This window comes from Tauraco erythrolophus, chromosome 26, assembly GCF_009769465.1.
Source record: "Tauraco erythrolophus isolate bTauEry1 chromosome 26, bTauEry1.pri, whole genome shotgun sequence".
NCBI lineage: Eukaryota > Metazoa > Chordata > Aves > Musophagiformes > Musophagidae > Tauraco > Tauraco erythrolophus.
Genome location: NC_141490.1, coordinates 857,149 through 877,463, shown reverse-complemented (window position 1 = coordinate 877,463; position 20,315 = coordinate 857,149). Strand labels below are relative to the sequence as shown.

The 20,315-nt window shown below is 65.6% G+C and overlaps 6 protein-coding genes across 8 annotated transcripts; 5 read left to right on the top strand and 1 right to left on the bottom strand.

Moving 5' to 3' along the window:
• Positions 1-19: 19 nt before the first annotated feature.
• Positions 20-1,130, top strand: APOA1 (apolipoprotein A1). The gene is made up of 3 exons (XM_086626977.1): positions 20-62; positions 292-445; positions 533-1,130. The coding sequence occupies exons 1-3, from the start codon at positions 20-22 to the stop codon at positions 1,128-1,130; spliced, it is 795 nt and encodes a 264-aa protein (XP_086483103.1).
• An 834-nt stretch (positions 1,131-1,964) lies between these two features.
• On the bottom strand, positions 1,965-2,505 carry APOC3 (apolipoprotein C3). The gene is made up of 3 exons (XM_086627082.1): positions 2,415-2,505; positions 2,159-2,285; positions 1,965-2,061 (listed from the first exon to the last, which is right to left on the bottom strand). The coding sequence occupies exons 1-3, from the start codon at positions 2,470-2,472 to the stop codon at positions 1,965-1,967; spliced, it is 282 nt and encodes a 93-aa protein (XP_086483208.1). The 5' UTR covers positions 2,473-2,505.
• Positions 2,506-3,856: 1,351 nt separating this feature from the next.
• APOA4 (apolipoprotein A4) lies at positions 3,857-5,203 on the top strand. Its single transcript, XM_086627052.1, has 3 exons — positions 3,857-3,905; positions 4,035-4,161; positions 4,276-5,203. Exons 1-3 carry the CDS (start codon positions 3,857-3,859, stop codon positions 5,201-5,203), a joined length of 1,104 nt encoding a protein of 367 aa, XP_086483178.1.
• Positions 5,204-7,254: 2,051 nt separating this feature from the next.
• On the top strand, positions 7,255-8,674 carry APOA5 (apolipoprotein A5). Its single transcript, XM_086627083.1, has 3 exons — positions 7,255-7,303; positions 7,447-7,558; positions 7,774-8,674. The coding sequence occupies exons 1-3, from the start codon at positions 7,255-7,257 to the stop codon at positions 8,672-8,674; spliced, it is 1,062 nt and encodes a 353-aa protein (XP_086483209.1).
• A 218-nt stretch (positions 8,675-8,892) lies between these two features.
• ZPR1 (ZPR1 zinc finger) lies at positions 8,893-13,217 on the top strand. Its single transcript, XM_086626900.1, has 14 exons — positions 8,893-9,012; positions 9,209-9,370; positions 9,829-9,919; positions 10,100-10,170; positions 10,355-10,441; positions 10,521-10,643; positions 10,815-10,868; positions 10,980-11,046; positions 11,351-11,421; positions 11,917-12,006; positions 12,104-12,214; positions 12,315-12,401; positions 12,652-12,717; positions 13,083-13,217. The coding sequence occupies exons 1-14, from the start codon at positions 8,893-8,895 to the stop codon at positions 13,215-13,217; spliced, it is 1,335 nt and encodes a 444-aa protein (XP_086483026.1).
• Positions 13,218-13,468: 251 nt separating this feature from the next.
• BUD13 (BUD13 spliceosome associated protein) lies at positions 13,469-19,675 on the top strand. Of its 3 annotated transcripts, none has more exons than XM_086627021.1 (12): positions 13,469-13,596; positions 13,722-13,818; positions 14,286-14,370; positions 14,547-14,604; positions 15,272-16,026; positions 16,471-16,601; positions 16,647-16,778; positions 17,120-17,228; positions 17,724-17,862; positions 18,164-18,348; positions 18,694-18,775; positions 19,147-19,675. In XM_086627021.1, exons 1-12 carry the CDS (start codon positions 13,469-13,471, stop codon positions 19,238-19,240), a joined length of 1,995 nt encoding a protein of 664 aa, XP_086483147.1. In that variant the 3' UTR covers positions 19,241-19,675. The 3 variants fall into 3 exon arrangements, with proteins under 3 accessions (XP_086483147.1, XP_086483145.1, XP_086483146.1); XM_086627019.1 differs by having other exon boundaries at positions 14,547-14,607; positions 15,221-16,026; positions 16,471-16,519; positions 16,700-16,778; XM_086627020.1 differs by lacking the exon at positions 16,471-16,601 and having other exon boundaries at positions 14,547-14,607; positions 15,221-16,045; positions 16,724-16,778.
• Positions 19,676-20,315: the final 640 nt, after the last annotated feature.

Genomic DNA, 20,315 nt, shown 5'->3' with positions numbered 1-20,315 from the left:
CCGCAGGTCCAGCGCCAAGATGAGAGCCGTGGTGGTGGCACTCGCCCTGCTCTGCCTCGCGGGTACGTCCGGCCGGCGCCGGGGCACAGCGGGTCCCCGTGGGACGGAGCGGGACGGGGCGGCTGCGCCCGGCGCTGCCAAAGCGCTCGGCGAGTCGGGCTGGAGCCGCGCGGCTCCCCGGTGCCTTCCCGAGGCGGGCAGGTCCCGGGGCAGCGACGGGCAGGGCGGGAGCCGGTCCCGCCGCCCTCCCGCCGGACGGTGCGTCCTGAACGCGCCGGGCTCTCCCCGCAGGCACCCAGGCCCGCCACTTCTGGCAGCGCGATGAACCCCAGGCGCCCCTGGAGCGCTTCAAGGACATGGTGGACGTGTACCTGGAGACGGTGAAGGCCAGCGGCAAGGATGCCATCGCCCAGTTCGAGTCCTCCGCCGTGGGCAAACAGCTGGAGTAAGCAGGGGGTGGTGGGAGCGCGTGGCAGGGGGGCGGCGGGGGGTCCCTGGGCACCACGCGTGACCCCCGCTGCGCTCCCCACAGCCTGAAGCTGACCGACAACCTGGACACGCTGGGCGCAGCCGTCGCCAAGCTGCGGGAGGACATGGCCCCTTATTACAAGGAGGTGCGGGAGATGTGGCAGAAGGACACGGAGACGCTGCGCCAGGAGCTGACCAAGGACCTGGAGGAGGTGAAGGAGAAGATCCGGCCCTTCCTGGACCAGTTCACCGCCAAGTGGACGGAGGAGCTGGAGCAGTACCGCCAGCGCCTGGCGCCCGTGGCCCAAGACCTGAAGGAGCTGACCAAGCAGAAGGTGGAGCTGATGCAGGAGAAGCTGACCCCGGTGGCCGAGGAGGCGCGGGACCGTCTGCGCGAGCACGTGGAGGAGCTGCGCAAGAACCTGATGCCCTACAGCGATGAGCTGCGGCAGAAGCTGAGCCAGAAGCTGGAGGAGATCCGGGAGAAGGGCATCCCCCAGGCCGCCGAGTACCAGGCCAAGGTGGTGGAGCAGCTCAGCAACCTGCGCGAGAAGGTGACGCCCCTGGTGCAGGACTTCAAGGAGCGCCTCACCCCCTACGCCGAGAGCCTCAAGACCCGCTTCATCGCCCTCTTGGACGACCTCCAGAAGAGCATGGCCTGAGCCGCCGGCCGGCGCAGCCAGGGACTGACCCCGGCCCCACTCCCGCAGCCGCCCAGGGCTGCTCCCTGCCCTGCCCTGCCTGGGCTGCTTCCCCCCGGGGGGGCTCTGGGGGCAGGCTGTAAGAGCCCCTGGCCAGGCCAGCCCCTCTGGGCACCCCCCTCCTCCCCTCTCGCCGCCTCCCCTCCCCGAACCGGCGTCGGTCTGAGCTTTGCCTTCCTTTTGTCGAATAAACACAACTTAAGTTATTGGAGCTCGCTCAGTCCTTGCAGTGGATGCTGGAGGTGGGCCGTCTGCACGCGAGGCTGGGGGCGAGCGGTGCTCTGGGCAGGGGTGCCAGGGGGACCGGGGGGGACAGGGAGCTGGTGGGTGAGTGCCCTCAGCTCTGCCTGGCCCTGAGCCCAGCTCTGGCCAGGGTGCAGCCAGGCTCAGCGCCGCGTGCGGCTCTCCCAGCACAGAGGGTTCCGCGGGGCGGTGAGGCACGGCAGCAGCTGGTTTTGCAGAAGCTGGATACCCCCCAGCTCCCGGGAGTGGCATCCGGCTCCTGCCACCCCGGGCACGCGTGCATGGGACAGTGGCACCCAGTGCTCACCCCGTGGCGAGGGGTCCCGGTGCCCCGGCACAGCCGCAGTGCAGCCCCGTGTGCAGGGTCTGTCCCAGCCCTTCCTCGCCCCGCGGTGTGTGCTCCTCCTCGCCGCCCCCCCAGTGACGCCGCCACAGCCATCTGCTTCAGCGCCGCTTTATTGCAAGAACCGCGACAGCGGGTGGGCAGCCGGGGGCACCCCAGGAGCTGGGGGCGCCCCAGACCGGCTGGCCCCTGGCCAGCCCCCAGCGGGGCTACGCGGCCGGCGCCTGCTTCCAGAGCTCCGCCAGCTGCTCCTTCAGCCAGGCCAGCCGCTGCTTCACCAGGTCGGTGTTGTCTGCCAGCCATTGCCTGCAAGGGGAAGGGGCTCAGAGCGGGGCACCGGCCGGGCTCCCCCGCGGGCAGCGGGGCGGCGGGTGCGCGGGCTGGCAGGGGGACGTGGGGGCACCTGGCCTGCTGCGCCACCTCCGACTCCTGCACCATGCTGAAGGCGGACTTGGCCATGGCCGTGGCTTTCTGGGCGTACTCCTGCACCCTCCTCACCAGCGCCTCCGGCTCCTCGGGCGTGTCGGCCCCTGCAAGCACAAGCCTCGTGGGATGGGCGGGTATGGGGTCATGGGGCTGTGCCCCCCTGGGCATGCACCCCAGCACCCTGAGCCCCATCCCCTTCCTCCTGTCGCAGCCCCCACCCACCCTCCTCTTACTTGCTGCCACCACCAGGACGGCCACGCAGACGAGCGCCAGCAGGAGCGACGCCTTCATGGCTGGGGAGAGAGCAGAGCACGTGGCACGGGGCGGCAGGCGGGGGCCCGCGTGCCCGTGGGGGTCCCGACCCCATCCCCTTCCCGGCGCGACCCTCGCCGGGGGTGTTCCCACTCACCTGCGCCGGACTCTGCTCCGCGGGGGCAGCCCCGGGCTCCCGCTTTATACCCTCCGCACGGCCGCCTCGGGGGGTGTTCGTGCAAAGGTCAGGGGCAGCGGGGCTGGCCGGGGAGGGGGCGCGTCTGCAGACACCGTTCCCGCTGCCAGGTTTGCCGCGGAGAGGCCTGCCTCCCGCCCGGGCGTTGGGAAATCCCCCGGGAACCGAGGCTGCGGGGGCTGCCCGGGGGGTCTGCGTGCGTGCGTGTGTGCGTGGTCGGTGCCCGCTGCAGGTCGGTGCCCGCTGCAGGGCCCAGCACGGTGAGGGCAGCTGTGGGGTCAGGCCTGGGGTTGGTGTGGGTGCGCACGGCACTAGGGTGACATCCAGCAGCACCGGCCCCGGGGGCGATGCCACTGAGCTGGCTGTGCCTGGGGGCACCGTGCAGCTGCCCTGGCTTTGTTGGCTGCCACCAGGGAGGCACAGGTGGGCGATGGGCTCTTTGGACCTTGGCACTGCCAGCGCCTGGCTGAACCCTGCCCCTGCCAGCCATGCCCTCCGCCCCAGCCGTGACACATCACTGCTGGTCCACAGCCCGGTGGGGCATGGGTGGGCGGCATCCCCAAGGCGTGTGCCAAGAGCCCAGTGCCCACAGACGGGGACACGCATGGGTCCCAGCTCCAGTCAAGGGCTCACCGGCACCATGTGGGTGCCACATCCCGCAACTGTGGAGTCCTGGTTGTTCCTGGTGGCAGAGCGACCCCCAGACCGCGTGTGCCCTGCCGCACCGTGCATCCCCGGTACTGCGCAGCTGGCACCGGCAAGGCCATTGTTGCGTCCCGTGGCGGTGCAGAGCTGGGGGCTGCCCCCCAACGGAGCGCTGCCCCCTCTGCCCCAGGGTCCCTGTCCTCAGGAGGAGCTCAGCCCCGGGGTGCCCGTACATACCCCCGTCCCCTCCCTGCCCTGGCCCCTGGCACCCCGCCGGGAGCTGGCAGGGCTGCGGGTGATGTCAGGGCTGTGTGCGCGTCAGGCGCTTCCACGTTGCGACCTTGCTAAAGTCCAAGCCCGGGGCCGGCGTCCCAGGCCTGCGTGGAAGTGGCCGAGGCTGCTCAGGCTCCATAAATAGCGGCCGGGCGCTCGCCGGCACAGCAGGTACCCGCAGCGGCGGCAGCACGGGTGAGCGGCTGCGCGGGGCGGCGGGGGGAGGCGGCAGGGGGCTGGGGGGCTGCCAGCCGCCGGGGCTCCCCTCACCTCGGCTCTGTGCTCCCGCAGGCATCGCCAGCGCTCAGGATGTCTCCGAAGGCGGCCGCCCTGGTCCTGGTGCTCCTCGTGGTCTCAGGTGAGGCAGCGTGGGGGTCCCCGGTGTCGGGAGGGTGGTCCTGCCCGGGGGCAGGGATGGGGACCTGATGTCCCTGGGGGAGCTGCCAAGCGGGATTGTGCCGGCGCTGACCCCGGCATCCGCTCGCAGGGGCGCAGGCTGATGTCAACCCGGACGAGGTGGCCAGCGTGCTCTGGAAGTACTTCACCGAGCTGGGCAGCAATGCCAAGGAGACGGTGGACCAGCTGCAGCAAGCCGAGATCACCAAACAGCTCAAGTGAGAGGAGCCGCGGGCTGCGGCGCTGGGGGGGACGCGATGGCAGCCAGGAGGTGCCGGGCACGGGAGGGGGCTGCGGGCACGCCGGGCCGCTGACCTCCCCCCTCTCCGCAGCACCCTGCTAGAGAGCAACCTGCGCAGCGTCAACTCCTACGCCCAGGACCTGCAGCGGCGGCTGGTGCCCTTCGCCACGGAGCTGCAGGCGCGGCTGGCGCAGGACTCGCAGCGGCTGAAGGAGCAGATCCGGCAGGAGCTGGCGGAGCTGCAGGCCAAGCTGGCGCCCTACGCCGACGAGGTGCACCAGCAGATCGGCACCAACATCCGCCAGCTGCAAGCCAAGATGAGCCCCTACGCCGAGGAGCTGCGCTCCCAGGTGGACCGCGGTGCCGGGGAGCTGCGGCAGGCGCTGGAGCCCTACGCCGCCGAGCTGCGCCAGCGGCTGCAGGACCACGCCGAGGGCGTCCAGGCGTCCCTCGGCCCCTACGCCGACCGGCTGCAGCAGCAGATCGACGGCGGCGTGGAGAGCCTGAAGGAGCGGCTGGCTCCCCTGGCCGACGAGCTGGCGGCGCAGGTCGGGCAGAACGTGGAGGAGCTGCGGCGGGCGCTCAGCCCCTACGCCCAGGAGGTGCAGGACAGCCTCAACCGGCAGCTGGAGAGCCTGGCGGCGCAGACGGAGCGGGCGGCCCAGGAGCTGCACTCCCGCCTGGCCGCCAGCTCGGAGGAGCTGCGCGCCCGGCTCAGCCCGCTGGCGCAGGAGCTGCGGGAGGCGGCGGGCGGCGACGCCGAGAGCCTGCGCCAGCGCCTGGCACCCCTGGCCGGGCGGCTGGACGAGCACGTGGGGCAGACGCTGGAGGCGTTCCGGCAGCAGGCGGCCCCCTTCGGCGAGGCCTTCGGGCGGCAGCTGGTGGAGCGGCTGGAGGAGATGCGGGCGAAGCTGGGCTCGGGCGCCGCCGGCGTGGAGGACCACCTGGAGCTGCTGGAGAAGGAGGTGCGGGAGAAGGTGGCCGCCTTCCTCAGCACCGCCCAGCCGCCAGAGAACTGAGACCCCCGAGTGCCGCGGGGAGGGGGTGCCCATCCGTACCCCCACACCGCAAGTGTTCGTGGCCGCTGCCTGTCACAGAAATAAACCAGTGCCCCATGATGCACGTGCTGGTCCGCGTCCATCCACCCCCACAGTGCCCGCGGGACCGGCAACCCGGGCCACCAGGTCTGGCCACTCCGAGGGGAGCGCGGCACCCCCGAATTCAGGTCCCAGGGCACCTGGGAGAGGGATCTGAGGTGGGGCCAGGTGGGCAGGGGTCTCGGTCCCCAGCACAGGGATGCGGGCACTGCACGGGGGCAGGGGGCAGCTGCAGCTCATCAGCACCAGCGTTCCACCGAGCGTCCCCACTGCAGCGGGGCCGGCTGCTGCCCCGGGGACAGCTCTCTGCAGGCTGTGCCGGGGGGGCACGGAGACCTCATACCCCCACCCCGTGGCCCTGCGGGGACCGTGCCCAGAGGCAGTGGGACTCGGACTGGCACGTAGAGGGCCCTTGTCTCTTGGAGCTTCCCAGCCCAGGGAGAAGGAAAGAGGGCCGGAGCTGTGGCCGCAGCAAGCACCCCGCATCTCTCTGCTGGTGGGTGCCCCACGAGGACCCCTCCGGCGGACGGGGGCACTTCCCACGTAGGCTGCAGCGGCGGGAGCCGTGGGACGGGAGTGTGGCCAGGGCCAACGCCGCGTGTCCACACGGGCGAGGGGGCAGAGCGGACTTTGCTGGCGACTGCTCGGAGTCTCACCCCTGCGGCGCGCTGGACTTCGCACCACCAGCCACCGCAGGGTGCCGGCCCCCCAGCCCCGCACCCCCACCGTGCACCGCCGCCCCGCCGGGAGAGACGGGTCCCAGCCGGTCCCTGTTCGCGGGGCTGCTTCACCGCAAACACCGCAGCGCTCTCCTGATTTAAAAGCCTGGTGTCAGCAGCTGGCACTCCTCACGGGGATGAGACCTGAGCTGAAAACCTTGCCCCTTTTTTCCCAGGAAAAGCCACTTGCAAAGGAAACACGGCAAAATGCAGCAGGTTCGGTGTCCCGGTGGGCAGCGGGGCTGTGCAGGTGGCAGTTTGCAAGCAGCCCACGTGGAAGGTGCGCTCTCTTGCCCGGGCTGCAGACACGGCCACTGCGCTCATCTCACCCTTCTCTGGCACGGTCAGAGCCGGGCTCACCCTCCTGCACCCACCCCAGTGCCATCCTGGGGGTCTGGGCTCCCTTTCCACCCATTTGGGTCATGAGCCCCTGCGACAGGAGCTGCCAGCAGGCAAGCTGCAGCCGGTGTCCCCATCCTCGTCCCGCTGCCCTGCACCCCCTCGCTGCCCTGGCAGCTCCCACCCACTGTTTGCTCCACGATGCAAAGGTCGGCTGCGAGGGCAGGGTCAGCCTCGTCCCGAGAAACCTGCGGAGCAAGCACCGGGGCTCCCTTATCGCTGGGAAAACAAGGGCTGACCCAGTGGGATGGCGGGGGGCTGCCACTCGGGCAGCTCTGGCATGAGCGCTCTGCCCGGGAGATGCTCGGGGAGGTGCGGGGCAGCAGCCTCGCGGCCCCGAGGGGGTTAAGGCTGCCCAGCTGGGGCGGTGGGACGGAGCGGAGCGGTGCGGGGCGGCAGGATGACTGACAGGCCCCCACGTCACCTCTCCGGAGCGCCCGTGGACCTCCACGTCGTGTTTACAGGGAGTGAGGTCCAAAAAGCCTACCCCTGCGGATGCGCCTTATCGCCCGGCGCCTCTGCCTCCCGCCGGCCGTATATAAACGAGCCACGGCCGGCTCCCGGCGGGAGGGACGCGGGAGGCGACCCGGAGGCAGGTGAGGGGCGGGGGGGCAGGGGCACGGGCACCTCGCGCCTGGTTTAGCTTTGTCCGGCCAGAAGAGCCGGGCATCGTCTCACGTGAGTGCGGGTTGTGTGCTGGGGGACCCCAGGAGCGAGGGGGGCAGCGAGGGGGGCACGAGGGGCAGGGACCACCCACCCGTGACGCTCAGAGAGGGCACCTGCGCCGCGGGGTGAGCTCACGCGCTCCTCTTCTCTCCCTCCCCGCAGCACGGCGGCACGCCGGCCTGGCACACCATGCCCCTGAAGACTGCGCTTCTCCTCTTCCTCCTGGCCGCCTTCCCAGGTGGGTGCCGAGGGCACGAGCTCAGCCAGGGGTGACCGGGGCAGCAGGACAGGGCAGAGTGGGACACGGGCTGGGCAGGAGGGCAGAGGTGGGGGTGGGCAGTGCCACGGCCGCCCCGCTGACCGCTGCCCTCCTGCCCGCAGTGTCGCCAGCCCAGCTGGCACGGAGCGGCTTCTGGGAGCACCTCAGCCAGCTGACGAGCAACAAGGACAGCCTGGAGCACGGCCAGGGCAGCAAGCTGGGCAAGGACATCGCGTGAGTACGCCGCTCCGGGGGCTGGCCTCGCGGCGCCCGTCCTGGGCGACCCCCTCCACACCCCGGCCCCCTTTGTCCTTCCCCGGGCACAGAAAAAGCTCCCGAGAACGGCGCTCGTGGCGATCACCGGTTTTTATTACGGGTGTGTCGGGGCACAGCGGAGACGGGGCGGCAAGTCGGGGGCACTGTGTAACGACACCTGCTGTCTCGTGCAGAAACGTGAAGGAGGGCATTCAGGATGGGATGAGCTACGTGGGGAACGTCCTGGAGAAGCTGGCACCCCTCGGCGGAGGCGCCCAGCCCCTGCTCTACCACGACTCGGACAGCCTGCGCAGAGTCCTCAGGAAGGAGCTGGAGAGCCTGAGGGTGAAACTGTCCCCGTACGTGGACGACGTCCACCACCGGGTCGGCAAGCACCTGGAGGACCTTCGCTACCGGCTGCAGCCGTTCACGGAGCAGCTCCTGGACCAGGTGTCCCTGCGAGCCCGGGAGCTCCGGCGGCACCTCATGCCCAGCCGGGAGGCGGCGGCTCAGCTGCTGGAGGGCGCGGACGAAGTGCAGAGGTTCGTGGCGCATTACGGCGACAAGATCGCGTTCCACACCGCCCAGGTGAAGGACATCCTCCAGCCCTACGTGGACAGGCTGGTGGCCGAGATCCACCGCAGCACGGCGGAGCTGCACAGCAACGTCGTCCCTCACGCCCGGGCCAGCCCGGAGCAGCTCAACCAGTACATCCAGGAGCTCTCCGCGAAGCTGACCCGCAACGCCAGGGACCTCCACCAGAAGATCCAGAGGAACCTGGAGCAGCTGCGGGCGGAGCTGAGCCTCTCCCCGGGCAGCCCCCGGGAGCCGCCGGCCCCCTCCACGGCGGAGCTGGCGCGGGAGGTGCAGCGGCGGGTGGAGGAGTTCCGCAGGGCCGCGTACCTCCAGATCCAGGACTTCACCCGCGCCCTGGACCAGGAGACGGAGGAGATGCGCCTCAAGCTCTCCTCCTGCCCGGGGGACGCGCCGGGCGCGCCGCCGCCGCCGCCGGTCGCGGACCTGCGCGCCCGCCTGGACGCGCTCTGGAGGGACCTGGCGCGCAGCCTGGGCGAGCGCGGCGGCGGCGGGCGCTGAGGGCCGGCGTGGGGGGGGGGGGGGGGGCGCGGCGGGGGCAGCTCGGTCCCGCCGAACCGCAATAAAGGCGCCGCCATCGCGGACCGCGCCGCGCTCCGCCGCCTCCTCACGTGACCGCGCCGCCCCACGTGACCGGGCCGCCCCACGTGACCGCGCGGCGCCCCACGTGACCGCGCGGCGCGCAGGCGCGGAGCCGTTCCGGTAGCGGCGGCGGCAGCATGTCGGCGCTGGGCGCGGTGGAGGCGGCGGGGGGGCCGGTGTTCCGGCCGCTCAGCGCCGAGGACGGCGAGCAGCAGCCGGCCGAGATCGAGTCTCTGTGCATGAACTGCTTCCGCAACGTGAGGGGCGGCGGCGGCGGGGGGCGGGCCGGGGCCGCCGGGATGCCGGGGGCGGCGGGGCCTGTTGGGAGGGCAGAGCGGGTCGGGGGTTTGGGGGGCGGTGGGGGCCTGCCCGGCGGTGCGGACGGGAGCGCCCGGGGTCTGTGGGACGCGGTGCCCAGAGCCCCGGTGCCCATGAGGCCCCTCGCTGCTGCAGGGGGTGACGCGGCTGCTGCTCACCAGGATCCCCTTCTTCAAGGAGGTCATCGTCAGCTCCTTCGCCTGCGCCAGCTGCGCCTGGTCCAACACGGAGATCCAGTCCGCGGGCAGCATCCAGGAGCGGGGCGTGCGCTACGCCCTGGCCGTCACCGCCCGGCAGGTGAGCGGGGGCTGCCCTGTGCCCCCCCGGCAGCGGGGCTGCTGCAGCCCGTGTGCCACGGGGCAGGGAGCTGCCCCGCGGGTACCTCGTGCGCCCGTGTCCCGCACAGGCCGGTCTTGCTTGAGCAATAAAACGTTCATCATCTGCGCGGCTCGAGAAATGGCGTCCTTGTTGGGTAGCAACCATTCAAAGCCCAAAATGTGTGTGTTCCTGGTGCCTTCCTGCTCCCATGGAGAGGCTGCCAAAGCCGGCCTGGAACCAGTGCCACTGCTTTGGCAGGCACGGTGTATCCCGGCGCTGTCACTTAGCGCATGGGCACTCCTGGCACCGCATACCCCAGCACGGTCACTCAGTGCGTGGGCACTCCTGGCGCCGCGTACCCCAGCGCGGTCACGCAGCACGTGGGCACTCCTGGCACTGCTGGGGCTCCTGACGCTGCTCCTCGGCTGTCGCTGCAGGACATGAACAGGGAGGTGGTGAAGACCGACTGTGCCACGGTGCAGATTCCAGAGCTGGACTTTGAGATCCCTGCTTTCTCCCAGAAGGGAGGTGTGTACGTGGCCGGTGCCCCTCAACATGCCGGCAGGGGTGAGGCAGATGCCGGTTGAGGACCTGGCTCCTGGCTGTTGGGTCAACTGAGCTTGACGGGGGTCAGCACGAGCCGGCAGGGCAGGTAGCACCTCAGGGCTGTACTTAACGTTGCCATCTCTTCTTTCCTTCCTTCTCAAGTCCTTACCACCATCGAAGGGATAATTGACAGAGCCATCGCGGGCCTGGAGCAGGACCAGCCTGTCCGCAGGGTAAGATGCTGCGAAAGGGGCAGCTCCTGCTTGGCCAGTGCTGATTCTGTTCACCCTCTGCCTATGGCATTGCACATTGCCCATGAGAAGAGCATCGTGGGCTCTCTGGTTTGTGCTGTTGGCAGTGTTGGCGCCAGCTCTGGGCTGCCCCTGGCATCAGTCTCGAACGCGTCCTCTTTTGCAGGCGGCAGATGAGGAAGTGGCAAGGAAAATCGATGAGTTTATTGGTAAACTAAAGCAGCTGAAGGAAGTGCATTCCCCCTTCACCTTTGTGAGTGAAGTACATTCCCCCTTCCCTTTCCGCGCGGGGGGAGTGCGGGATGGCTGCCTGAGGCCTCGCTCCCCCCTAGGTCCTAGACGACCCCTCGGGGAACAGCTTTGTGGAGAACCCTCGCGCGCCGCAGAAGGATGACGCGCTGGTGGTCACGCGCTACAGGAGGACTCCCCAGCAGGCTGCTCTGCTGGGACTGGAGGTAACGGGCAGCTGGTGCTGCTGCCGTGCTGCCAGCCCGCTGCACGTGCGAGGCCGGGGGGCCCGTGCGTGCTGTCAGCCTGGGGCAGCAGGGCTGGCAGTCCCCCCGCTCTCTGGGAGGCCCTGATGAAGGAACAGGAGCTAATGCTGCTTCTGGTGTCCCCCCTTGCAGGGAGAGGAGCTGGATGAGAAGCCAGCTGATCCTGCGGAGGATCTGAGGAATGAGGTGGGTGGCTTTGTGGTGCGGTGGCAGCCGTGCCTGGCTAACTGGCATGCAGGACGGGCTCCCTGGGCTGCCCGGCATGTTCTGATTCCCCTTTCCGTTCCTGTGACCCAGGTTCTGCAGTTCAACACCAACTGCCCCGAGTGCAACGCTCCAGCTAACACCAACATGAAGTTAGTGCGTATCCTTTGAGCGGGGCTGTGGGTGCAGATTGGTGCCCTCTGCGGGGGTCTGCTTGGAGGCTGGCAAGGGGTGAGGTGAGGGTTGCCTTGTGTGCTGCCCCGGGTCTCTTCCTGCTGCACCCACGAGGCAGGAATGAATTACTTCTAGTAGAGCCTGTCAGGGTGCAAACGTGTCTCAGTGCCACTCATGACCTGCTGGTGAGCTCCTGCAATGCCTTGGGAAGGACTGGGGCTGCCAAGAGGGCACAGGCTGCTTCTCTGAGACTTTCCTTCTGTCGAGTTTTCCTTGACTGTCTGCTCCAGAAATCCCACACTTCAAGGAAGTGATTATCATGGCCACAAACTGTGACTCCTGTGGGCACAGAACAAACGAGGTGAGCTGGAAAACCACCGACCTCCCTTTTGCGGGGGCAGCGGGGAGGGGAGCGGTGTTCTGGGCTGGTGCGGGTGGCTGTTTCACAGAGACCCTGGCCTCTGCTTCCCAGTGCAGCCCTCTGGGAAGCCAGGCTGGGAGGGAGGCCGGGCTCACGGGCAGTGTCGTGTGTAGCAGAGCTGCCTCGCTTGCTTCTGGGTGGGGCCAGACTGTCTGCCAGCTGCGCCGAGGCTGGCACGTGCGCCGAGGCTGGCACGTGCGCCAAGGTCAGGCCGGGTCCGACTCGCTGCCCTGAACAAGTGAAGGGGGAGAATGTGGCCGTGAAGAGCTCGGTTTGGAGCAAGGAGGCCATCTTCATGCCCGCTGAAGTCCCCTGGGTTAAGGCACTGTCCTGGGGTCGGGAGTGGTGCCCGGGCTGCCAGGCTAAACCCTCTGGAAGTGTCGTGGCATGATGCCAGTATGAAAGTCTGTGGAGCTGACTGCCAGGTGTTCCTAGGTGAAGTCCGGCGGAGCGATCGAGCCGCAAGGCACCAGGATTACCCTTCGGATTACAGACCCTTCTGACATGACGAGGGATATCCTAAAGGTACAGTGCCTTCGGATGCCCGCCCTGCCTTCCTGCAGCGGGTGCGCGGGGCCCAGCCGTGCCCCGGTGGGCACTCACGGGGTGCTCGCCCTTGCAGTCGGAGACGTGCAGCGTGGAGATCCCAGAGCTGGAGTTTGAGCTGGGGATGGGCGCGCTCGGAGGGAAGTTCACCACGCTGGAAGGGCTGCTGAAGGACATCGGGGAGCTGGTGAGGGTGCTGCGCTGCAGCCGGCGGAGCTCAGGCCCCTCCGCGTTCGTGCCTGGCCTGGCTGTGGGGCTGGGCGTCTCACCGTGGGCTGCTCTTCTAGGTGGAGAGGAACCCCTTCACTCTGGGGGACAGCTCCACGCCCAGCAGAACGGAAAAGCTGCAGGAGTTCGTCAGGAAGCTGCACGAGGTGAGCGCGCTCTTCATTTTCCATAATCTGCAGTGTGGCTTTGGCCACTGCACCCATGAAGCGTGGGACCTGCGCTCCTTGGCTGTTCCCCGCTCGCCCTGCCATCTTCTCGCTGCTTTTACCACGCTGTTGCTGGTTTTTAACTGAGGAAAACGTTAGAGCTGCCTGAAGCATGCCGGGAATGCTGTGGTGCCGGGAGTGCTGAGGGGCCGGCAGGAGCCCTGACGCCTGGATGTGCTCTCTTCTGCAGATCATGGAGGGAAAGATGCAGGCTCACTTCGTCATGGATGACCCTGCAGGCAACAGCTACCTTCAGGTACAGCGTGGTGCACGCGGGAGATGAGCTCCTTGGAGTCTCCTGAGCCGTTTGAGTGGGATTTTTTTTTCTGTTTCCCTGGCGTGCGTGGGTGGGCAGGTGCCCTTCGGGGCTCTGCCAGTGAGCGGGTTGCTGCGGGCTCTGTTCAGGGAAAGGGCAGTGCCGGTGGCTTTGCGGGAAGGAAGGCGGGAGTGGCGTCTGCTCCCTGGGATGAGGGGCTGGGAAGGTGGAGGTCTGGTCTTGCCCGAACGGCGCGCTCCCTGGGGTGATGGGCGAGTCTTGCCCTCGGTGGGTGGGTGGGCGTGCGTGGTTCCCAAAGCCCCCCGGAGAAAGAGGGGTGCGAAGGGCCCCGTCTCGCCCCGCAGAACGTGTACGCCCCGGAGCCGGACCCGCAGCTGACCGTGGAGCGCTACGAGCGCACGTTCGAGCAGAACGAAGACCTGGGCCTCAACGACATGAAGACGGAGGGCTACGAGCCGGCGGGGGCCGCGGGCCGGTAGCCGCGTGCAGCCGGACCCCTCCAGCCCCCCCCGACGGCGCGGGGGACCAGGACTGTTTCGGGCGGGGGCCGCGTTCCCGGGACGTGGGGCTGCTGCGGCCGGGCGGGTGCGCCCGGTGCGGGGGGGCCCCGGTCCCGCCGCCCCCGAATAAAGGTGTTTAACGGCCGGAACGGTGTGTTGGCCCCGCCCCCAGCCCCGCCCCTTCCCGTCCCGTCCCGCCGTCTGTGCCGTCACTTCCGGGCGGCGGCGCGATGGCGGCGCAGGGCCTGTCGAAGGCCGAGTACCTGCGGCGCTACCTCAGCGGGCCGCCCGCCGCCCCGGCCGCGCCGCCCCGCCGCCGCCGCAAGAAGAAGCCGCCGGGCGCGGCCGGCAGAGGCGGGTGAGTGGCGGGGGGCGGCGGGCCCGGCCCCGGGACCCCCCCCCCGGCCCCGGGACCCCCCCCCGCGGGGCAGGAATCCCCCCTCCGCTCCCGCGGCTGACGGCCGGGCCCTCTCCCGCTCCCAGGATGCGCATCGTGGACGACGATGTCGGCTGGAGCAGCATTGCCGCTGTCCCGGAGAAGGACGAGGAGGAGGAGGAGGACGAAGGCGACATGCCTGTGGTGAGTGCGCAGGGCGGGCAGGCGGGCCAGACGCCGTCCCGCCGGTGTCCCGCAAGGGGAAGCGCTGGCCAGGCCCGTTCCCGCCGCCTCCGCAGCAGGGGCGGGCGCGAATCCCTCGTCTGAGCGCGAGGGGGTTGAAGTAGCCCCCCCGCCGACAGAAGTAGCCCCTTCTCTACGCGCTGGTGCTCCCACAAGCGCCGAAAGCGGGCGGCAGGGCCGGCATGGCGCTCGCGAGGCGATAGAGCAGCCGCTGAGGACGAGGCACAAGGTAACTGGTCGCTGGGGTGCCGGGCTGGAAGGGTTGGCGGCGAAGGTGAAGGCTTTGGGAAGCTGCTTTGGGATCCGCCTGTAGGAAGGTTGCCCGTCGGTTGCCCGTCAGTGCAGTTACACCTAATTGTTCGTGCCGGAGGGTAAAAGTCATGTCGTTCTTCAAAGCTGTGCCGTTTGCTCCGGTGTTTCACCTTCAGGTGGCGGAATTCATTGACGAGCGTCCGGATGAGGTGAAGCTGATGGAGGAGTTCAGAACAAATACGAAATGGAAGCTGTTGGGAGGTGAGACCAGGCCTTCCCGCCCGCTCTCCCTGAGCATTTAACAGCTCTAAACAACGATGTTGCAAGTTAAAAACAACATCAGCTAAAAAGTCCCCTAAAAAATCCTTGAAATGCTGAAGAGATCATAAACCGTGGGGAACCATAATGATGGTCACTTTCTGATTGTTTTTCTTTAGACCAGAACGAAGACTCGCAAAGTTCGGATGTTTCGGTACCTGCCAAACCCGCCGTGAGGTAGTATCAGTTAACTCTCGTTTTGTGGTGGTGTCTGCCTTGTTCCGCCGTTTCTGAGCGCTGTGCAGTGGAACGTGAGAGGTGGGATGCGCAGGGATTCCTTTCCTGCTGTGCAGTGACCTCTGCCTGGGGAGCGAGGGGGTGGAACTGGCAGGCAACGTGCTGTCTTGGCCTCTGCGTGATGCGCAAACAGCTGTCCCACAGTCCGCTGATGGCGTCAGAGAAGCCTGAGCGATGACGTGCTGTAGATCTGGGTGTGGTGAGGATGGGGGTGTTACCACCTGCCTCTCTTCTGAAAGCATCCATGGGGTGTCTCATGGTCGCACAGCGTCCAGGCTGTCTGAGAGAGCCTGATGGGGCGTTTCCTTGTGAGAAAATGATTGTACAAGGGCACAAAACGGGTTTTGTAGTCTCAGTGTCGCAAGGGTCCCTGCAGACTTTCGAACTTCAGCTTTTCTGGGATCTACTTTGGGAAGTCTGTGACTCAGTGATGCAGGTCACTACACAGGGGTGCAGAATCAAGTACGAATTCACGTTCAGAAAGTTATTTCCATCCTGGATCCTTGCCGCTAGCTTTACAGGTCCCGCTGGGGTTTTGTTTCCAGTCTGGAGACAGCAAAACAAACAAAAACCTATTTCCCCTTTTCACCTTCTTCTGCCCTCCCAGGCGACAGCGCCACGACTCCCCGGACAGCTCGCCACCACGGAGACTGCGGCACGACTCTCCGGACAAACCACCTCCAGGCCAACAGCGTCACGACTCCCCGGACCTGTCGCCTCCCAGGCGGAAGTGTCACGACTCTCCGGACCTGTCGCCTCCCAGGCGGCAGCGTCACGACTCTCCGGACCTGTCGCCTCCCAGGCGGCAGCGTCACGACTCTCCGGACCTGGCACCTCCCAGGCGGCAGCGTCACGACTCTCCGGACCTGGCACCTCCCAGGCGGCAGCGTCACGACTCTCCGGACCTGTCGCCTCCCAGGCGACAGCGTCACGACTCTCCGGACCTGTCGCCTCCCAGGCGGAAGCGTCACGACTCCCCGGACCTGTCGCCTCCCAGGCGACAGCGTCACGACTCTCCGGACCTGTCGCCTCCCAGGCGGAAGCGTCATGACTCTCCGGACCTGTCGCCTCCCAGGCGGCAGCGTCACGACTCCCCGGACGTCTCTCCAAAGAGAGTCAGTTCAGCCATGAGCAAAAAGGGCTGCAGAACCACAGACAAGCCCCAGCCGGGGGCAGTCCAAGGAGAGCGATCTCGGCTCGGGCACGGTGTCTCCGACAAGCCCTCGGCGCATCGGAAGCATCAGGCTACTCCGGATCCGTCCCCTCCGCGGAAGAAGAGACACGATTCCGACCCAGATTCGTCCCCACCTCGGAGGAGGAGGGCTGGGTCACCGAGTGTGAACAAGCCAAGCAGAACAAAAGGTGGGTGGGTGTTTAGAGCGTGTTCTGTCTCCTGTGCTTTGCTGGCTGCCCGCTCTGGGATCACGTCTGCACGCTCCCGAGGGGTGAGCGGTGTGGAACTGGCAGTCTGCAGTCATGGAAAGTAGTGGACAGGTTGTCGTTTCTGTTGGTACCACTAGCTCCTGTAATCCTGTTTTTTCATCAGCTGGGCTAGGGTTAACCTAAGAGTTAGCTGTCTAAGGCTTGAATGTGTCCAAAAGGAGAACGGAGTTTAAACCCTGCCTCCAGGCAGTACCTGTTCAGAAGGAAAAGATTCCACAACTCTTGTCACAAGCTTGTCCTTTCCCTACAGCTTGTCATCTCCTAAGGTCTTCGTTTTTTGAGTAGTTAACCTCACGTGTTTAGCCCCCTGGTGGGACTAATTCTAATTCTGTGGGTTTTAGTTAGTGTATGTTTCCACTGCAGGTGCTTCTCCAGCCACGAAAAAGCTGAGGCAGGTGCCCTCACCTCAGAGGTGCCCGAGGCAGGACTCTGGCTCACCATCTCCACGGAGGGGTGCCCGGGGCGCCTCTGACGCAGACCGCAGGCCAGGCAGCGTACGCAGCGACTCCCCGAAGCGGGCTTCTCTCAGACAGAACCAGAGCAGATCTTCAGACTCTGATTTGTCTCCTCCACGACGGACCCTGCCAGCCAGAAAGGATCGGCGCGGCTCGCGGAGTCCCCCTGACCTCTCCCCCTCTCGCCACTGTGACGCCAAGGGATCTCCGAAGAAGGTAAACGTTTCGTCTTTCCGTTCAAGCAGCAGATTACTCGCTGCTGATAGAAAACTCTGAAAGTCCAATGGTTTACAAAGTGAGGAGGAGAAATTTCATGTACCTCACGTGTGCAGCCATGCCAGACCCTCTGCTGGCAATGAGGGAGGGGCGAGCGGAGCTCTGCCGCAGTCCGCTCTCTTTCCAGAGGTCTGGGGATGTTTCTCGCCAGGATGCCAGCGGAGTGGCTTTGGAACTTGGGCATCTTTGCTGGCACGGCACTGTTGACTTGGGCCGTCCCCTCGTTCTGCGTCTGGATCGCCGACAGCTCTCAGTAAGTGTGATTTTTGTTTGATTCGCAGGCAAACGCGATGTTATCCGGAGTCAAAGCTGGCCTGGTGTCAGCGGATGTGCTGCGAAGGGAACAGCAGGAGCTCAGGAGGCTTGAGAGAAGTAACAAGCGCTTGGAAGGTAGGGGTGTGAAAACACCATGCGAGCACCAGCTCAGTTTCTCTTTCTGTGCCTTCAGCTGGCTCTGGGTGCTGTGTCAGGCCCTGGTGTTAGGGTGCTGATGGAGAGCATCCCTGTGGAGCAGCATCTAGACATGCTGATGGATTCCTTGGGTAGGGTCACCGAGCCTCTGAAATGAAAAGATTTATAAGTGGTGATTTCAAAGCAGTGCCAGTGAAGCTATAGGGAGAGTGAGAGTTTTTTTTCTCTGTCTGCCCCAGCTGCAAGTCTGGTGAAGCAGACTGGTATTCCAAGAATCCAGGGTACAAGCCTAGCTGTGTGGGGCAGCAGCTAAAAGCAAGAGCTGTGATCCCGCCTGGTTTCGGACAATTAGGTCTTTCAGAGGCTAGAGCAAGTGAAAGTGAAACGTTGAAACAAGTCACAGTTAGTCGTTGAGTTGTCTGGAGGCTGCTAAATGTTCCAAAAGGCGTGACTGGAGGCATCTGCCCCCTCCAGAGGAATCCCGGCACTCCGAGACCGTCTTCCGAGACAAGTCGGGGCGCAAGAGGGACCTGGCACAGGAGCGGCTGGAGCAGAGGCAGAAGGATGAAGCCAGGTCGGAGAGAGACGAGCAGTACGCCAAATGGGGAAGAGGGTAAGGCTCTCCCGAGCTCCGCAGCATGCTCTTGGGTCCCCTCGCTCCCTGCTCTTTAGCCTCGCTTCGGCGCTGCTTCCAGCCGTGGTGCCGGTGGTGTGTCACCTTGTTCTGAGCTTCAGCCTGGGACCACAGGAGCGCACGTGTTCCGCAGCGCCGAGATCCCTTCCGTTGTCCCTTCCGTCGCTGGCGCTGCGCTGGCGATGCTGCTGGAAGTTCAGGAATGATCCATCCCGCAGACTGAGCGAGTCACAGCGAACGGCGGCTTGGTTTGGGAGCAGCACTCTGTGTGTGTTTGCAGGCTGGCGCAGGGCAGGCAGCAGCAGCAGAACGTGGAGGACGCGATAAAAGAGATGCAGAAGCCGTTGGCCCGTTACATCGATGATCAGGATCTGGATCGAATGCTGCGGGAGCAAGAGAGAGAAGGAGACCCCATGGCTGACTTCATCAAAAGAAGGAAGGCCAAGGAGAACAAAGAAAAGAAAGGTTTGGATGCCGTTACCTCAGCGTACGGTTCAAGGCCCCAGCATCATAGATGTGCAGCTGCTGTTAAATAGCCTCAGACTGCCAGAGCAGCCTGGTCCTGGTCCAAAAGGACTGCCGCTCCGGAGTCGGCGTGCTAGCACTGTTGGCTACTGCTGGCTCATTGCCAGTAGCCGTTGCTGCTGTTTGTTAGCTTAGAGAGCAGTATCCTGGGACCTAAAAAAGTGTGTCTCTGGGAGCTGGAGCTGGCTGTCGTGCCGAGCCTGTGTATCCTCTCGGCGCGGTGACGGTGTGACCGCACGATTGCGCTGACGTAGCAGATGGCTGTCTCGCTCTTTCTGTTTCCAGAAAAACCTCGGTACAAGGGACCAGCACCTCCACTCAACAGGTTCAATATATGGCCCGGGCATCGCTGGGATGGTGTGGACAGGTACGTGTTCCTGACACAGTCATGTGGTAGCATGGTACTCAAAAAAATGAGCTTTTGCTTCAAAGAATTCGTGGTGTAAAGATTCCCAGTTATTGGATGCACGAGATTGTTGGCAGTAGTAAGGTTCTGTGAATGTGTTAGGTTACAAACAGGCGATGAACATGTGCTCGTCGGGACGGAAGGGAGCAAGGCTGATGCTGGCAGCAAGGGTGTGAAAGCTGCAGAGATGCTCTTTGTAGCTAACCACAGGTCAAGATGGAAACTGAGCCAGAGTAAAAGTGGTGGAAAACCCACAACGTTTCTAAAAAGTTTCGTTGCTTCAGAAAAGCTTCTGCGCAGCAGCCTATGGTCTTCTCGGCATCGCTTTGCAGGTCCAACGGGTTCGAGCAGCAGTACTTTGCCAGGATAGCCAACAAGAAGGCGGTGCAGGAGCTTGCCTACAAGTGGAGTGTTGAGGACATGTAGAGAAGACGAAGAGCCATCTGAAGCGTGGCGTTCCTCGGTCAACACTGCAGGGATTCACCTACTGCCACCGCCCGAGCTGTGAGGAACGGCGTGCTCTGCCTGGACCAAGCCCCGTCGCCGGTGTTGGGCACAGTGTCTGCTGCCCACAGGAGTGCCTCGGCCCTGGTGCTCCTCGCACCGAGGCGCTGCAGATGTTGGTTTCTGGCCCCTTTGTCTTCTAACAAACTGTAGAAACTCTGTGCTTAATTGTTTTATGCCAAATGCTGTGTCCTAAATCTCAGGTCTCTATTCATGGTGAAAGGATGGTGAACCCTTGCTCACTGGAGAATTGACCTCTTCCAATAGGTCCGTCTGCTCCAGAGCTCTGTTGCGGTTTCAGTTGTGTTCGAGTCCTTCCAGAGAGCAACTATTCACTAAAACTCCTCAGTACTGTGAGCTGCTTTGCCTCTGGGCTCCCATCAGATCTGCCCTGTGTCCTTCCTGGTGCACCCAAAGGGCTCCTCCAAAGCTGGCGCAGTTCCCGTCCCCTCTAGTTCATGGAGTCTCCGCCTCGGCGGAGCTCTGCCCGGAGCCCTGGCTGGGTGGGAAGCTCTCCCTGTGTCGCGCTCTGGCTCTGTCTCTCGGGAGGCTTGGAGACCACCCTGCCGCGCTGTCTTGGGCAGCCGAACCTCCCGAAGCCCAGGCAGCTCTTTGAGGCTCAGTTTCCTGTGGAAATCGGCACACGGAGGGTGTTTGAATTGCTTCCCCTGATGCTCACGGTGCGGGATCGGTCCCCCTGGCCTTCTGCCCGCACAGCGGTGCCGGTAGCTTGGCGCTTCCCTGGCGCTGCCGCCCGGGGCTGGCATCAGCGGGACCCCTCTCCGGTGATGAGATTTGTCGGGCTTGGAGCTGGAGGCCAGGCAGAGCGTCCCGTAACCCGTGCCTGGGAGAAGGCACCAGTGGCAGTAAATGTTCTCCTTGGCATCCTGGGGTGCACGCATGAAATGCAGCCGGCAGTTTCCCTGGAGATGCCGTGTCTTCAGCAGGGTCAGGGGCTGCTCCTCGCGGCCGTTCTCAAGCGCTGGGAGGGCTGCAG

What these genes read in the sequence shown, in the direction of transcription:
- APOA1 (XM_086626977.1), top strand. Translation starts at nt 20, where the DNA reads ATGAGAGCCGTGGTGGTGGCACTCGCCCTGCTCTGCCTCGCGG. An exon ending in CGCCCTGCTCTGCCTCGCGG is followed by an intron (nt 63 to 291) that starts GTACGTCCGGCC and finishes CTCTCCCCGCAG; the next exon opens with GCACCCAGGCCCGCCACTTC. An exon ending in GCCGTGGGCAAACAGCTGGA is followed by an intron (nt 446 to 532) that starts GTAAGCAGGGGG and finishes CGCTCCCCACAG; the next exon opens with CCTGAAGCTGACCGACAACC.
- APOC3 (XM_086627082.1), bottom strand. Translation starts at nt 2,472, where the DNA reads ATGAAGGCGTCGCTCCTGCTGGCGCTCGTCTGCGTGGCCGTCCTGGTG. An exon ending in CGTCCTGGTGGTGGCAGCAA is followed by an intron (nt 2,286 to 2,414) that starts GTAAGAGGAGGG and finishes TTGTGCTTGCAG; the next exon opens with GGGCCGACACGCCCGAGGAG. An exon ending in GAGGTGGCGCAGCAGGCCAG is followed by an intron (nt 2,062 to 2,158) that starts GTGCCCCCACGT and finishes TTCCCCTTGCAG; the next exon opens with GCAATGGCTGGCAGACAACA.
- APOA4 (XM_086627052.1), top strand. Translation starts at nt 3,857, where the DNA reads ATGTCTCCGAAGGCGGCCGCCCTGGTCCTGGTGCTCCTCGTGGTCTCA. An exon ending in GGTGCTCCTCGTGGTCTCAG is followed by an intron (nt 3,906 to 4,034) that starts GTGAGGCAGCGT and finishes ATCCGCTCGCAG; the next exon opens with GGGCGCAGGCTGATGTCAAC. An exon ending in GAGATCACCAAACAGCTCAA is followed by an intron (nt 4,162 to 4,275) that starts GTGAGAGGAGCC and finishes CCCTCTCCGCAG; the next exon opens with CACCCTGCTAGAGAGCAACC.
- APOA5 (XM_086627083.1), top strand. Translation starts at nt 7,255, where the DNA reads ATGCCCCTGAAGACTGCGCTTCTCCTCTTCCTCCTGGCCGCCTTCCCA. An exon ending in CCTCCTGGCCGCCTTCCCAG is followed by an intron (nt 7,304 to 7,446) that starts GTGGGTGCCGAG and finishes TCCTGCCCGCAG; the next exon opens with TGTCGCCAGCCCAGCTGGCA. An exon ending in AAGCTGGGCAAGGACATCGC is followed by an intron (nt 7,559 to 7,773) that starts GTGAGTACGCCG and finishes TGTCTCGTGCAG; the next exon opens with AAACGTGAAGGAGGGCATTC.
- ZPR1 (XM_086626900.1), top strand. Translation starts at nt 8,893, where the DNA reads ATGTCGGCGCTGGGCGCGGTGGAGGCGGCGGGGGGGCCGGTGTTCCGG. An exon ending in GCATGAACTGCTTCCGCAAC is followed by an intron (nt 9,013 to 9,208) that starts GTGAGGGGCGGC and finishes TCGCTGCTGCAG; the next exon opens with GGGGTGACGCGGCTGCTGCT. An exon ending in TGAAGGACATCGGGGAGCTG is followed by an intron (nt 12,215 to 12,314) that starts GTGAGGGTGCTG and finishes CTGCTCTTCTAG; the next exon opens with GTGGAGAGGAACCCCTTCAC.
- BUD13 (XM_086627021.1), top strand. Translation starts at nt 13,469, where the DNA reads ATGGCGGCGCAGGGCCTGTCGAAGGCCGAGTACCTGCGGCGCTACCTC. An exon ending in GAAATGGAAGCTGTTGGGAG is followed by an intron (nt 14,371 to 14,546) that starts GTGAGACCAGGC and finishes GTTTTTCTTTAG; the next exon opens with ACCAGAACGAAGACTCGCAA. An exon ending in CAGACCGCAGGCCAGGCAGC is followed by an intron (nt 16,602 to 16,646) that starts GTACGCAGCGAC and finishes AGACAGAACCAG; the next exon opens with AGCAGATCTTCAGACTCTGA.